Source organism: Pollachius pollachius (assembly GCF_949987615.1).
Source record: "Pollachius pollachius genome assembly, chromosome: 6".
In the NCBI taxonomy this organism is placed as follows: Eukaryota; Metazoa; Chordata; class Actinopteri; order Gadiformes; family Gadidae; genus Pollachius; species Pollachius pollachius.
In genome coordinates this window covers 17,237,307-17,254,552 of record NC_136939.1, presented here as the reverse complement: position 1 = coordinate 17,254,552, position 17,246 = coordinate 17,237,307, and the positions used below count along the sequence as shown (strand labels likewise).

Sequence of the window (17,246 nt, the reverse complement as noted above, 5' to 3'; positions counted from 1 at the left end):
AGTTATTAAGATACATCTGCATCAGTTATTAAGATACATCTGCATCAGTTAGAAAGATACATCTGCATCAGTTATTAAGATACATCTGCATCAGTTATTAAGATACATCCGCATCAGCTATTAAGATACACCTGCCTCAGTTAGAAAGACACATCCAGACTCAGTATTCGTGAGCATTAAATAAAAAAATTGAAGGAGAAACTACAGTTAACCAGTGCTGTTTATTACTCTGACCACCGCTATGAACTAAAACAACACGACCAATCAAAACAGAAGCAGCACACTACAGAACCAAACGATACAGAGAACTCTGAAGGGGGTAAGTAACCCTGTAAAAGGGAGGGGAGGGGCTGGGGTCAGAGGTCACAGCTGAAGCAGTCCACGAGGTGCTTGGAGTTCCACGGCCCTGCCTGGGTGAACAGGAACTGCTCGTTGACTACAGTCTTGGCTTTTTGGTAGGGATGAGCCTTCATCTGAACACATAAACATAAAGGATTCATTCTTGGCTTTTTGGTAGGGATGAGCCTTCATCTGAACACACAAACATAAAGGATTCATTCTTGGCTTTTTGGTAGGGATGAGCGTTCATCTGAACACACAAACATAAAGGATCAGTTACCACAGCTCCCTACCCCAGATAAGGCATTTTCATGTTATGTTGTGTCATCGCATATCCAAGCCCTATTCCTTTTGTTCAAATACATGCACACAATAAATACAAACAATACATGTGAAGGAAATATGCCTTACAACAATATGAACTTACATTTAAGATCATAGTTTGAGAAAATCAATGTGTAGTATTTAATGGCATCTAGTTGAACAGATATATAATATCAGAATCAACCGCTGGCCAGCCAGACTCCACACATACCGGGGTGGTAAACCACAAGGGTCCGAGATGCCTAACCCTCCCTCAGACATGCCTCATATACGCCTAGTGAATATACATAGCCTTGGGAATAAAAATATCTAATATGTTCTATGAGGATTCAATTATAGAGGTTTGATTCTTCATCCAAGCATATTGTAGTGTAGCAGATGCTAGTTTGTTGATGATTATAATAAGTGGGTGTGCATTCTAGATTACCATCCTGTTTTTGGGTTGTTTCCCTGTTGATAACTACAGAGGGCTGTCAGGGGGCCAGACTGCGGAGTCTACACACCTTTATGTTCATGAGTGTGCTCCTCACCTTGACGTCGTGGTACGTGGCCAGCTGGAGGAGTTGAGGTTGGCCGGCGCGGCGAACCACGCGGGCGAAGTAGCTGTACAGAGCCCTCTTACACAGCCGGCTGCAGAAACTAGGCCCGCTCACCGCAGGAGAGCTGGAACACAACCACACAGACACTCGGCCCTGCAGAACTATAAGGTACAGTCTGGAGTCTGACCAAAAGAAAGCCACTATTCATGGTTTGGAGGATGTTGGGGGAGGAGCACTCTTGTGAACAACGATGTTCCTTTCCGCCAATTCATTCTCAACCGAGATAACCTCCACTACCAAACATTTAATGTTGTGGAAGAACCAGAGAACTTCGAGAACCCAACACCGTCATTTAGGATTCATAATGTCATCTCTTGGCCATGATGTTATATATATATATATATATATACATACATACAGTGGGGCAAAAAAGTATTTAGTCAGCCACCAATTGTGCAAGTTCTCCCACTTAAAAAGACGAGAGAGGCCTGTAATTTTCATCATAGGTAAACCTCAGCTATGAGAGACAAAATGAAAAAAAAAAAAAAAAAAAAAAAATCACATTGTCTGATTTTTTAAGAATTTATTTGCAAATTATGGTGGAAAATAAGTATTTGGTCACCTACAAACCAGCAAGATTTCTGGCTGTCACGCACCTGTAACTTCTTCTTTAAGAGGCTCCTCTGTCCTCCACTCGTTTCCTGTATTAATGGCACCTGTTTGAACTCCTTATCAGTATAAAAGACACCTGTCCACAACCTCAAACAGTCACACTCCAAACTCCACTATGGCCAAGACCAAAGAGCTGTCAAAGGACACCAGAAACACAATTGTAGACCTGCACCAGGCTGGGAAGTCTGAATCTGCAATAGGTAAGCAGCTTGGTGTGAAGAAATCAACTGTGGGAGCAATTATTAGGAAATGGAATACATACAAGACCACTGATAATCTCCCTTGATCTGGGGCTCCACGCAAGATCTCACCCTGTGGGGTCAAAATGATCACAAGAACGGTGAACAAAAATCCCAGAACCACACAGGGGGACCTAGTGAATGACCTCCAGAGAGCTGGGACCAAAGTAACAAAGGCTACCATCACTAACACACTACGCCGCCAGGGACTCAAATCCTGCAGTGCCAGACGTGTCCCCCTGCTAAAGCCAGTGCATGTCCGGGCCCGTTTGAAGTTTGCTAGAGAGCATTTGGATGATCCAGAACAGGATTGGGAGAATGTCATATGGTCAGATGAAACCAAAATATAACTTTTTGGTAAAAACTCAACTCGTCGTGTTTGGAGGAGAAAGAATGCTGAGTTGCATCCAAAGAACACCATACCTACAGTGAAGCATGGGGGTGGAAACATCATGCTTTGGGGCTGTTTTTCTGCCAAGGGACCAGGACGTCTGATCCGTGTGACGGAAAGAATGAATGGGGCCATGTATCGTGAGATTTTGAGTGAAAACCTCCTTCCATCAGCAAGGGCACTGAAGATGAAACGTGACTGGGTCTTTCAGCATGACAATGACCCCAAACACACCGCCTGGGCAACGAAGGAGTGGCTTGGTAAGAAGCATTTCAAGGTCCTGGAGTGGCCTAGCCAGTCTCCAGATCTCAACCACATAGAAAATCTTTGGAGGGAGTTGAAAGTCCGTGTGGCCCAAAAACATCACTGCTCTAGAGGAGATCTGCATGGAGGAATGGGCCAAAATACCAGCAGCAGTGTGAAAACCTTGTAAAGACTTACAGAAAACGTTTGACCTCTGTCATTGCCAACAAAGGGCATGTAACAAAGTATTGAGATGACCTTTTGTTATTGACCAAATACTTATTTTCCATCATCATTTGCAAATAAATTCTTTAAAAATCAGACAATGTGATTTTCTAGATTTATTTTTTCATTTTGTCTCTCATAGCTGCGGTATACCTATGATGAAAATTACAGGCCTCTCTCATCTTTTTAAGTGGGAGAACTTGCACAATTGGTGGCTGACTAAATACTTTTTTGCCCCACTGTATGTATGTATATATATATATATATATATATATATATATATAATACTATATTATATTATAGACATCACAGAGCTCCGAGAGTCCGCAAAAAGCAACAATGACTTTCTCCTGTGCTCTTGGTTTGGAGGAGTCCAAACAAAGTCACCTAGGTGGCTTGTGGAATGGACATTTGCTACACATGTATTGATGATGGATGCTATGAAATCACTACTGTTCCTCACAGCAAATGGATGCTATGACCTCAGTACCGTTCCTCACAGCAGATGGATGCTATGACCTCAGTACCGTTCCTCACAGCAGATGGATGCTATGACCTCAGTAGCGTTCCTCACAGCAGATGGATGCTATGACCTCAGTAGCGTTCCTCACAGCAGATGGATGCTATGACCTCAGTAGCGTTCCTCACAGCAGATGGATGCTATGACCTCAGTACCGTTCCTCACAGCAGATGGATGCTATGACCTCAGTACCGTTCCTCACAGCAAATGGATGCTATAACATCACTAACGTTCCTCCCACTAGATGGATTCTATGACCTTTTAAAGTTCCTTATGTTCTGTATTATTCACTTAAAAAGCAATAAATCATTCTGTAGTATGACCAACACAACATTGGAAGCAGTCAACATATAAACTGCTCTTTCCTTAAGGCCAGGCTTATGTGTTGAGATGAACTGATGCATGAATTGATATAACCTCTTTATTTAACTATTGAATTGTAGAAGTCAAATAAATATGAATCTTACTGATCTCCGGTCAGGAACAGTAACAAATCAAAAAATATATATAGAAATGATTGCAGCCTTTGCTATTTGCAAATCGCATTCTATTGCATGGCGATCTTGGTTTGAAATCAATCAATCGCTCAGCCCTAGTCATCATGGTTGATTGCCATAACAGGACTCACCCATCCACGATGTAGCCACTGGCTCCATCCAGCACCTCTACCTTCCCATCCCCCACGCACCAGTTGAGGCTGAGGTTCTGCTCAGGCGCCAGGGGGGCGAGGGGCGCCACGCGGTCCCCACACTGGACCAGGATGTCCTGCCTCCTGTAGGGTGGGGCCAGCTGTTGCTGCCAGTCCTCGCCCAGGGGCCTGTTGACCACACTAGAGACCTCCTCCGCAGAGGGGATCTTGCTCCCTGCAACGTAAACCGGATCTGAGCCACATCTCCACAACACGCTGCAGTGTTCTGAAGACGGCTCTGAAGAACATCTCCACAACACGCTGCAGTGTTCTGAAGACGGCTCTGAAGAACATCTCCACAACACGCTGCAGTGTTCTGAAGACGGCTCTGAGCCACATCTCCACAACACACTGCGGTGTTCTGAAGACGGCTCTGAAGAACATCTCCACAACAAACTGCGGTGTTCTGAAGACGGCTCTGAGCCACATCTCCACAACACGCTGCAGTGTTCTGAAGACGGCTCTGAGCCACATCTCCACAACGCGCTGCAGTGTTCTGAATACGTCTCTGAAGAACATCTCCACAACACACTGCAGTGTTCTGAAGACGGCTCTGAAGAACATCTCCACAACACACTGCAGTGTTCTGAAGAACATCTCCACAACACACTGCAGTGTTCTGAAGAACATCTCCACAACACACTGCAGTGTTCTGAAGAACATCTCCACAACACACTGCAGTGTTCTGAAGACGGCTCTGAAAAACATCTCCACAACACACTGCAGTGTTCTGTATAGAAGCATGTCTACATGTTTAGACAATTATTTGAATGCAGGAAGCAGGCAGTTTATTTTTAAAGGTCCCATGCCATGCCACCAGGCGTGAGTGTGATTAGCCGTTACAAGCCGTTTTGAAAATCCCAAAGACAAAGAGTGAGAGTGAGTGAAGGGTGAAGTGACGTCACCTAGCACCATGCTGGCGATGTAGATGGGCTGGATGAAGTGGCTCAGCAGCGCTCCCTGCACCCCGGTGACCGCCCAGCGGCACAGCTTGTCGCTGGGCGACACGCAGCAGACCCGTGCCCCCCAGATGCTGGGGTCCAGGCCGGCGGCGGGGACCTGCAGGCCCTGGGCCTGGTACTGCAGCGGGCTGGTGCTGTGGTCCCTGCCCAGCGAGCGCTGCCTGTGTGGAGACACATCGCTGCATAAAGGGAGGGTCTGACTGACATGCAGGGTCTGTAGCGACTCGTTCTACATGCCGGGACGTCACTGGGTAACAGAAGCAAGTTCAAGTGACAGGCGCCATACACGCACAGGCTGAATCTGTCCGCAACATTACACAAGGATCGATATTTAAGATAAAGGATTTTTAACAATTCACTCTCTGCGTCAAAGCGATCTACAGCAAGAACCACAAGGCGGTGTTCCTCTTCTCTCTTTAACACCTATAGTAGTTCCCTGATTAACATCGCTTTATTACGGAATGGGATTATCCAATATCTTTCCAATCTTGACCCAGTTTGACGAGATCCATACGCAACAGAAAAAACAGTTCTTGACTCAGTTGTTTTGATTTACATCCTGCTTGAAACAAACAAGGAAAATTAAGCATTCCAGTAAGGAGGTCTAAAAAAAGAAAAGAAAAACATTGAATGAAGCCTTTCATTCAATTAATCAACAATGCCTAATTCCAGGGATATGATCATTTAATGTACATTTAACTGTGTTTGGTACAGGGGAATAAAATGTGGATTAATCCAGTAGTGCTAGCATCAAAAGCTAACAGGAGGACTGGACCATCGCAGACCGTCTTAGAGGGCAGCTAGCTACGATTGTGTCCTTAGTATTTTAAAACACACACACAGGCAAAAAAATTTTGAAGTATTTGAAACATCCGGCACCAATACAAAAAAAAAAAAGTACCGTAGGTCAGTGGTTCCCAGCCTTTTTTCTCCAGGGCCCCCCGAATCCCCCCCCCCCCCCCCCATAACCATGCATTTCTATTTTTTGTGCCTTTATTTAATAAATGTATTATTTTCGTAGCCTACACGCATGGTATTAATAGGCCTGCATTCATTCATGTAAACCTTGGGCTTGCATACCCACAGCCAGGGCTGGAATGTCAGGTGTAATATGAGTCACAGCCAGTCTAAAGTCGTTGTGCACCTCCAGTCTGTTGTGCGCTTTTGTTTTGATGGCGACAAGTGAGCTGAATGGCAATAATGTATTTGCAAATTGATGGGACTGACCTGTCGCTAAGCTCCGCCCTTAGAACGCAGATGAGCCGGGCCGGGTCGGGCCGGGCCTCTGATCGAGCTTTTGTGTTGTTTTTTTTAATCATTGTTTTATTGGCCTAATCTGAGGAGAAATCTATGCCATAAACAGAAATATTATAGGCCTTTATTACACGGGTCTTCTCAATGCCGTGGAACGCTCCGTTCACTTGCATAGGTAGTAGTGCGGTAACTTGTCAACCCCAGCATCTTCGGTTGCTAAGCGACGTCAACGTCTTTGGCGGACTATTTCTCTGCTGATCGACACTACGAATGCTGCTAACAAATAAATTGTAAAAAGACACACCATGTGAAGTTATTTTTTCGTTTTGGCAAGTAGCCGTGTAATAAACGGGATAATGTATAGAACGTCGCCGGTCATTATCGAAAATAAGCCCTTTCAGGGCGAAGGACGACACCTCCGTTGGGTGGGCTCATCTAGCTGCGTAGGCCCGTTGAACCATTTTTGTGACACAACGATCAAGCGTCAAGTTAGGCGCGTTACGCGTTGAACCATTTTTGCGACACACAATGATCAAGCGTCAGGTTAGGCGCGTTAGGCGCGTGACGCGTTCAGTGTGGCCGTACCTTTAGGGCTGCTCGATTTTGGAAAAAATGAGAATCACGATTTTTTTGGTCAAGATTGAAATCACGATGCTTCAAACGTTTCTTTTTCAGTTTGAAAATAAAATGCATTTATTCTGCATTTCAAAAACAAAAACACGGTAACTGTGTTTTCAAAATGTACACAGTACAAACTGTTCAAATAAAAAAATAAAAAATGTTCAAATTTTCTAAATAATGTACAAATAAATATGTATCCAGCTGTTCTGTAATTTCTATAAAACTTTCAATTAATAAAATAAATATGCTAGAAAATTAAATAAGACAAAACAATCGGTTTTAATCAACGACTGTCCTGCTGTCGTCGGGGTTGTGGTCGTGGCAATGAAAATGATCTCCGTCCACACTGTCGTTTTCATAACGTTTTCGGAATGTTTTGCATCCACGTTCCACACTGAAATTATTTTGATAAACAGTTGTTTTCATGGTTACGCAACTCCGCCACGCCTCTCTGTTTAGATTACAGGCACGCGATCAGTTGATATTTACAATTGATCAGCTGGTTAATCATTTTCGACCCGGTCTTGTCCAGAAACGCTGCTCCAAGTACGGTTTGAACTCCCGTCTTTCAGGTTTTTTACCATCACTTAAGAACTTCAAGTATAGCGCTCGCCTCCGGCGTTGGAGCAACGAATATGTTTGAGCCAATATGTCGAGTTGTTTCTGGAGATAAATTAGTACATTGTACAGAGAGATCATCATTTGCCATTTTTTTGATGAGCGTCTCAGTCTCGAGCGCAAGCTTGTGGCAGCGTCATGGCAACAGAACGTCATCGTTTCTGAAAGCCTCCGTCTACCCTGTCCACACTACAACGCGAACCCAGCGTTTTCACATTCATCCACCTCAGCGATTTTTTTCGAAAAGCATAGTTTTCAGTGTCGGAATTCTCCATTTTAGTGTGGACAGAAGGGCTAAACGGATAAATATTTATGCGTTTGTAGATTTACCCGGGTTAGTGTGGACGGGTCCTTAGGTGATTAAACAAGTTTGTCGCGTTTCCACGGGGTGCAGATATAACATTGTAGCACATTTTGCACATTATGTGGGCCTGTGCCTCGTCGGCTTCTTCGAATCCGAAGTGTTGCCATATTAGAGAACTCGTTTTACCCTTTTTATCGAGTAAACGCGGCTGTCTTCCCTCTGCCATCTCGCTCGAGCTGTTTTCTGAATAAGGTCACCACACACACAGCTCACGGGGAAAATTACTCAAAGAAAATTACTCAAAGAAAACTCAAAGCTCCCGCTTTGAATGCTCTGGGGGAGGGACTGAATTGCGCATGCGCGTCTCTTTCACAAACCCTCATAGACAACGGAAAATTCCAAAAGAATCGTTCCAACTCGATTTTATTAATTTGGAGATCGTTTGACCCAAGAATCAAAATCGTGATCAAAATTCGATTAATTGCACAGCCCTACTCTGCCTCCACAAGAAGGAGCGGCAGACTTACGGGAAGTAGAATTTCTTGGCGCTGGTGGGTGGGTTGCTGTAGAGGTGCAGGTGTAAGTTGGGTTTGAGCTGCAGTTGACCGCTGTCTGCCTGGTGCTCAAAGATGCTGCATGCCCTGGCCTTGGGGTCGGTGTTGAAGTGGACCAGGAGCTGCTTGTACAGATACCTGGAGAAGAGCAGAGGTTGGAACACCTCCTCCTCCCCGTGCAGACACTTTGCATCGCTAGGGCTGCCATAGACAGTGTTTTGGTGATGGGGTGCTCTGAAAGGGACTTGAGCAGAGATGCATACTGGGATATGGTGCTATGAGGAGGGTTTAAATGTGCAAAGGGCAAGTAGAGGCGCGTCTTTTCCAAAGGTTTAACTCAAGCCTCATCAATAATCCATTCTCTCCATGGTAGTACTGAACGACGGTATCTCCATCACCAGATGGCTCTTACAATGGGCACATAGCAGCAGATGAAAGCACACAACACAACTATATTGAATAAAATGTCTCTAAGAATACATTGATAATAATGTCATGTACGTTGATATGTACATGATAACTTGCAGTGCGATCTGTGTACTGTTTCTGCCAACTCCAGGATGAAGGTACACAGGCCTTAATGTATGACCCCTCACCTTTTGAGGGCGCGCCTGGCGATGGCGATGGCGCTGCAGTCCTGGACCATGGTGCCTCCGTAGCAGAGCCACTTGTTGACGCTGGACTGACCGGAGCCCAGTGCCACCACGCTGTATTGCTGGACACGGCGCCCAGCCGTGTCCAGCACCTCTGCAGAGAGACAACACACACGCACACACCTCTTTGTGACGATGGTGTTGAAACGTTTTCCTCCTTCTTTCTGGTGGGTTCCTATTGGTCAGCGGCTGGGAGTCCGCTCGTACACGGAGAGCAAAACATCCACGCTAACCTCACTTGAGAAGCCAGATAAAAAGAGACGGCAGTGCCTCATTCAGTCTCATATGGTCTGGAAAATAAAGGTTTAACTCTTGTCGCAACAAGCTACCCAAAGTTGTTTGGCTATCTTAAAATATTGGAAATAACAAAGAACCATGCCTTTCCCCACCAAACCGAAAGCCCCAGAAGGGTTTGTTCCTATGGACTCAGTGCGGCCCGGCGCTCACCTCTCTGCAGGACGAAGGCGGCCATGTGACTCTTACAGCAGTGGAACTCAGGGTGGCCCCTCAGCAGGTGGTCAAAGTGCTCCCCGCTCAGCGCTGCCACCTGGCACCGGTGCCATTTACTCTGCCACACTGCAGGACCTGAACCAGGAGGGACAGGGACCTGTTCACAGGCTCACAGAACATGTACTCTGCCACACTGCAGGACATGCCGGTGATCACTCATCTGCAGTGATTATACATTTGTGACAGACGGACACAATATGAATTACGACACAACAATGCCAATAAAGCTGACCGGCCGCCTGAATCGGGTAAAAAACATAATGTGTCCGTTATTGAGATTAAAAACAAGCTCAAACAGGTGAATGGTTAACTGAATCCACAAACCCCCTCCGTTATGACTCTTCTGAACCGCTAAAATAACCAAGGGCCTGACCAAGAGGGAGGCAGGGGTACCTTCAGTGTTGCCGGGGCTGACTGGGCTCCTGGGTTCCCCGCGGAGGTCCAGGAAATGCTTGGGGTACAGCAGAGGCAGGGCGGAGTCGGACAGCTCCACCACCTGGAGACAGAGAGGTTCATCTCAGCAGTGGAACTAGTCTCTGTCTGCCACGGATGGGGCAACAATGTGACAATGTGACAAGACTCCCTCTCTCATTTCAGCCATAAGAGATTACGCAGGGTTGCTTTGACGACATCACTTTCACAGACCATTGACAGGTCTTCGATGATGTGTGGACCAAAAGCCAAACCCCTTTTGGAATCCTGCAAGGTCATGACTTAAAGCACACCCAAGCAATCAAATGTAATACCCTTACCCATACTTTTAATGCATTTCAAAGCATGTGGTTCAGGAGGCAGCGGGTTGGCTGGTAACCGGAAGGTTGCTAGTTCGAAGTGACCCAGAGCAAGACACCTCACCGTAACTGCTCCCAACGAGCTGGCTGCCCTCTTGATGAGTCGCCTTGCATGGTTTATACCGCCGCCGATGTATAAATATGTGTATGCATGGATGAAGGTTAGGCAATATTGTAGAGCACTTTGAGTGGTCACTGGTTAGAAGAGCGCTTTATAAATGCAGTCCGTTTACTACACTTATCTGTGAATCATAGTGAGGGAACAGGACAGCCATTGACTGTTTAGGTTCTGTGTCTGGCGCCAGTGCAAAGATGAGTGTGATGGTGATCAATACCTACACAGACCGTGAGAATGAGAATATTCACCCTTTTATCTAATATTATGTTTACTAAAATTAGCCCTGAAATATTTAACTAACTAAATTATCCTTTGATGGTATTGTATTTGTGAACATTATAACGTATCTGGCAGATAATTTAATGTTCAAACCAAGGCCAAAGTCCTACTTAGAAGCTCTAACTACTAAGGACGTGTAGAGAAAAGGTAGAGATCTTCTTTAAGTCTTTGCCGATCTGTCATCTACAACAGCCAGTGTGTTCTCTCTCAACCATCGGCATTATTCAAAGCTTAAACAATGTATTCAGGCCAGGTCTGTAGGCAGGACATTTTCCTCAGTTTGAGGGACAGAGCGTTAAAAACCGACTGTTCACCCTTGTCTAGATATTCTTCTGATGACATGCAATCTGCTTCGTCAGGCAAAATACAGCACCACCATGTGTAGGCACTTCAACCTGAATAAGCAGAAAACTTAAGTGTTACTGTTAACCACTTTGTTTTCAGAAGAACATCCAATGGTCTGATCCTCATTGCAACGTGACGTCATAGCTTGTTAGTACTAGCCTACGATGGCTACTAAAAAACTAGATCCCAAATATTGCTCTTGCAGTACAACGACATTTTCAAAAATACTTGATTTATTTTTTATATATATATAAAGTGAGCATAGCATTTTCGTATTATTGATACACTGTAGAGGGCAGAACCAGCCTCGGTCTGTTCATTACCTCATCAGGGGAGCGGTCATGGCTCTCTGAGTGGTTGGGCTGAGGACAGCTCGGTGACTCTGGGCTGCGGCCGAGACCTTCTGTTGGAGCTTGGTCTCTGGACACGAACTCTGGGCTACACAACATTCAGAAACACAATCTCGGGCTTTACAACATTCAGAAACACAAACCGGGGCTACACAACATTCAGAAACACAAACCCGGGGTTACACAACATTCAGAAGCACAAACTCGGGGCTACACAACATTCAAAAGCACAACCTCAGGGCTTTACAACATTCAGAAACACAACCTCAGGGCTTTACAACATTCAGAAGCACAACCTCAGGGCTACACAACATTCAGAAGCACAACCTCAGGGCTACACAACAATCAGAAACACAACCTCTGGGCTACACAACATTCAGAAGCACAACCTTGGGGCTACACAACATTCAGAAACACAACCTCGGGGCTACACAACATTCAGAAGCACAACGTCGGGGCTACACACAGCATATATATTAGGGTTGGGCGATGTTCTCTTTCTTCATATTGTCCAATGGTTGTTATTCTAGCAGTGTGAGGAAGGATGGGGGGAGTAACAACATTTGATTTAAATATTTAAAAATCTAAAAAATATTTAATAGCAATATCTCCCATCAAACAACTTCTCCCTTTGAAAGTCTGTGTGTCGGCATTGGTACGACAATATCCCAGCAACATGTTGCGTTTAACATTATCTTATCTTTAATATATCCCAGTCCTAATCATATCCATAACAGTAGCTGCTCTTATGGAGCGCAAAGCCACGTCTTGGTGAGCAGCAGGCGTGTGGAGAACGTAGTTGGAGCAAGATCATGGAAAAGAGACCGCAAACTGGTTTTGATATCAAATCGTCCCCGTGCTGATTTACAGGACTTATCGGGTGGACCTTCTGCTCCACCAGAAACCTCTCTGAATGCACACGATCCTAGAGATCTGGTATCACTCTACCAACAGAGATCCATCTGACCCAAGCTCTCTGCTTCCTGTCCATTACTGAGCCATTTAAAGAGCGGAAGAGATATATATATATACACATATATACACACACACACACACACACACACACACATATAATAATTTGTGGCCGATTAATCAGTACATCGCTACTAATGCATGGGTTCGTTCTGTTCTTGCTACAGTCAGAGTCAAGGCATGATTATTTATGGTTATTATTTATCCTATTTATGGTTCCTTCACCAGCTGAATTAACCAAGAAATGTTATAATTATACAGCTCATATTCACTCATTTCATCAAGCACTAGCATTCGTTTTCTGTACACAGAATTCTGAGTTAAACACTTATGCACATTTACAAGTCAAGCTCACTTGTTTGCAATACAGAGTAAAGCCTACAGCATCTGAGATGCTTGGCATTGCTTGAAGGCACTCAGGCATAAAATATGTCTATGGGCATAACCAACTCGTAGTGTAATGGTGGCGGCGTGCTTCATTACCTTGGCTGCCTTCCAGCGGCAGCATCAGGGCTGTCTTCCACTGCAGAACTGTCCCTCAGATCCGACATCATTCCCTCCTGAAACCAGCAACCAGAAATATGTATCAAGCAACAAAACAAAAAGGAGAAAAGTCATTTCCGGTGCCAATGTGTTGTTCCATTAACATAATATATTGGCCTACTGCCATGCTCCATTGAGTACCACAAAATTGGGTTGTCTACCCATCTACCAATAACCACCTGTATAGGAAGCAACATTTTCTACCAGAAGGGGGATCAATACATCAAGGAGTTCTCCATCCCGAGTACCTGCTCATGACGCATCACAAATCACTATCTGCTCAGAACTGCAGGCGTGGTCAGTACTTGTGAATCATTGATTTATTTACTGCAGTACGACTGGTAGAGCGTCAAGAGAAAATATGAACACTTGGTGCCATCAAGTTTTTAATTGAATGGCAAATGCGTGTTTGAGGAACTTTTTAAAAGGGTGGATTGGCATATAATAATTAAATTATGATATGGGTAGAAGTGTAACATATGGGGAATTTAAATTGATGAATTTGTAAATTGGTAAAACAATCGACTCACTTTTTCACTAACCGAGTTACATTTCATATCCAATGCATGTGTAAATGACAAAAAGATAACCAAACGTGATGTTGATGAATTTACCAGTGTTTAAAACATGGTCTACTAACTGTTACTCTATCACGGGATGTGATCTCACGGCTAGTTAGCTTGTGCTAGCTAGCAGCCTCGTTGGACAACGTTAGCCTACAGTTTTACATTTCATCATATACATATAACAAGATTGTAGCCATTTAGTTTCATTATAAAAACTGTTTATGTCATACTCAATTAGTTCTCATTGTACAGTGAATGAAAATACACAATTATTTGGTGACTTACACACTCGATCGTTTCTACGATCGAGTTTGATGTGATGTTGATGAATGTACCAGTGTTTAAAACATGGTCTACTAACTGTAACTCTATCACGGGTTGTGATTTCACGGCTAGTTAGCTTGTGCTAGCTAGCAGCCTCGATGGACAACGTTAGCCTACAGTTTTACATTTCATCATATACATATAACAATATTGTAGCCATTTAGTTTCATTATAAAAACTGTTTATGTCATACTCAATTAGTTCTCATTGTACAGTGAATGAAAATACACAATTATTTGGTGACTTACAAACTCGATCATTTCTCAACCTCAAGTTCGCGGCGCAGCGATATTTAGGTCGGCTCTGATTGGCTGGGAGGCTGCTCTGTCGCCCCCAGCAGTACATTTAGGGAATATACTGTTCTTCTTGGAATGTTTATATATATATATTAGTATATTAGTATATTAGTATACAAGGGGAACTGTAAACATTTTTGTTCTTCATGAGTAAATGAAATAGGGGAAATTAATGGAATCCACTCTTAATTGTGTAATCATGCTCCTTACTAGTGGATGATAGATGTGTGGTTGAAAGGGGGTGGGAGAATGAAATATGTTATAGACATTTGACATGCATATGAATTTGCAGTTCTAGCAAAGAAGCTTGCAATGCGTGTGCAACCGGGCCACCCACTCTTGACTCATTATGCTGACGGCCCTGATTGTCATTAGATTTTTGATTAAGTGGTCAAAACAGGGAATTTTCATGAGGGGGGTCTGCCATGTTTAATGGATGAGCGAACTTAATGAGGAAATGGCGGAGAATGGTTTCATGGTTTTCATGAATTTTAAATAGTAGAACAAACACACACACACACACACACACACACACACACACACACACACACACACACACACACACACACACACACACACACACACACACACAAACAGGTGAATATACATATGAATGCATATATTCACACACATGGCTGGGCTACTCTGCTGCGAAACAATGTGGTCCGAAACGTTGATATCATTTCCACAAAATATCCCTTTGTGTTGATTCATTCACACCTCGACTGCACACTTTCTGATTGTCAGGATTTCTTGAGGACACATGAGACCTTCATGAAGAAATCTGTGAAACATAACTGTAGGTGTGTGTGTGTGTTTGTATTTCAGAGTGTGAAATAATAATTTACACTCTCAACACACAACATCTTTTGTCTGTCTGACGCTTATTTGTCATATACCTCATCCAAGCTCCTTCTCTGTGTCTCTCTATCCCTCTAAGTTTCTCTCTCTCGCTCTCTCTCTTACACACACACACATACACACACACACACACACACACACACACACACACACACACACTCACACCACATTCCTCAAACATCTCTTTCCATGTGGTAGGAAGTGGGTTGGTATAAATGTAAACCAGTGGAAGAGGTGCAAGACAAGCGGTTAATGATTTGAAGCAGGATTCAGACGTCAACTAATATACTTAATAAATGAGTGTATTGAGTATTGTGTATCTGAGTGTTTTCTAAATGCACCACTAGAGGGAGCCTTGATCAGGCCTATATGACCTACAGGCAGCATGAGAAACTGTTAAGTCTATAGTATGGTTATCATCCATTATAAATTAACACTTTCGTATAAAAATATATCAACAAATTTTATGCATTAACATAAAATCCTGATGTAGGATAAAGGGTTAAAAATACCAATCCTGTGCATCCTGTAAGGTCATTTACAGGACTGGCCTTCTGCTCTTCTGTCTGTTGCCGCCGGTAACACTGTGGTTATAATAAAGATCGTGCCAAACTGCTCGAGCTAAAGATCACTACATTTGTGACATGTAACACTGAATCTAAAGCATACCTTTATTGCACTCCCATTGTGTGAGCCTCTTTACAGAGTTTCCTTCACACCCCCCCCCCCCCCCCCCCCCCCCCACACACACACACAGACACACACACACACACACACACACACACACACACACACACACACACACACACATAGCCTCAATACATCCATTCATTTTCTTCAGCTACTTTTTCCAGGTGAGGGGATGCTGGGACACCTCTCAGTGACATATGGTGGGAACAGACACACCCAGAGTGGGACTATCAGCGTCCTGTCACACATTACTCATTACCAACGACAGACCCGTGTTCCCAGAAGAGAGCCTACAGACAAGGGCAGAACATGTGAGCTCCAAGCATACAGCACCGGATCACAGTAAGAGCTGGAGCCATTACAGCTACAGCATGCATAGACAAATAGACAGACAGACAGACAGACAGACAGACAGACAGACAGACAGACAGACAGACAGACAGACAGACAGACAGACAGACAGACAGACAGACAGACAGACAGACAGACAGACAGACAGATAGATAGATAGATAGATAGATGGATAGACGATACATTTATCTTTATATCTTTCCTGTAATTTACACTCTCTGATTTTTCTCGCTTTCATCCTCAGGCAGACTCTCTTACACACACACACACACACACACACACACGCACACACACACACACACACACACGTGTGTGCGAGCGCAGGCTCACCTACAGTCACCCGGTCTGCCCTGGCGGATGGAGCCTCATGCATCTTTAAAGACGGAGGAGGGAGAAGGAGAGGAGGCATCACTTTCTCACGCCATGTATGACGGGGGAGGTCAGGGGAGACCAGGGGGAGAGGGGGCGGGGAAGTGCCGCAGCCAGAGAGCTACAGGGGAGAGATAAAAGGTGGAAGATACAAATCAAATGAGCGCGTTTAGAAGGAAGACGTGCGCTGTTCCTGCACGTCGATCGCTCTCTGAGCCTGCCAGGGTGTCGTGTTCTCGGCGAACAAATGTGCTCATCGTAATTATTCCCCCACAAGCATCCCAGTCACGAACATCTGCCTCTCCTTCTGTTGACCTTCCCCTACCTCCCCCCCCTCCCTTCGGTTCTCTCCCACCGTACCACAACCAACCCCCCCCCCCCAGCCCCCCGCCTCCCTCCATCTTTTCTTCTTCTGTCTGCCCACTCGCATCCACTATTCCTCTCATCTTCTCTCCCTTCTCTCTTTTGAACTGGCCTCTCTGTCCTCCTGCTTATCTTCTCATGTATTATTCTTTATTCCTCTCCTTTTGTTCCTTTCCTTCATTGCTATTCTTCTTTTTCACACTCCCCCATCATGATCTCTCCTACGATGATCCTTTCTCTGTTTCTCTCTTGTTCTCTCGCTCTCTCTCTCTCTCTCTCTCTCTCTCTCTCTCTCTCTCTCTGACGTTCTCTCCTATCCTCTGCGTGTTTATGCATCCGCCCTCTCGGTTGTTCCGTGAATTCATCGCTCCC

General features: G+C 44.5%; 1 protein-coding gene across 1 annotated transcript; it reads right to left on the bottom strand.

Annotated features, from left to right (window-relative positions):
• Positions 1 to 356: 356 nt before the first annotated feature.
• Positions 357 to 13,065, bottom strand: adad2 (adenosine deaminase domain containing 2; the record flags this gene model as incomplete). The annotated part of the gene is made up of 10 exons (XM_079739078.1): positions 357 to 473; positions 1,194 to 1,326; positions 4,121 to 4,355; positions 5,086 to 5,303; positions 8,467 to 8,631; positions 9,090 to 9,240; positions 9,594 to 9,731; positions 10,050 to 10,152; positions 11,513 to 11,627; positions 12,995 to 13,065. The coding sequence occupies 10 exons, from the start codon at positions 13,063 to 13,065 to the stop codon at positions 357 to 359; spliced, it is 1,446 nt and encodes a 481-aa protein (XP_079595204.1).
• Between the last annotated feature and the right edge of the window lie 4,181 nt (positions 13,066 to 17,246).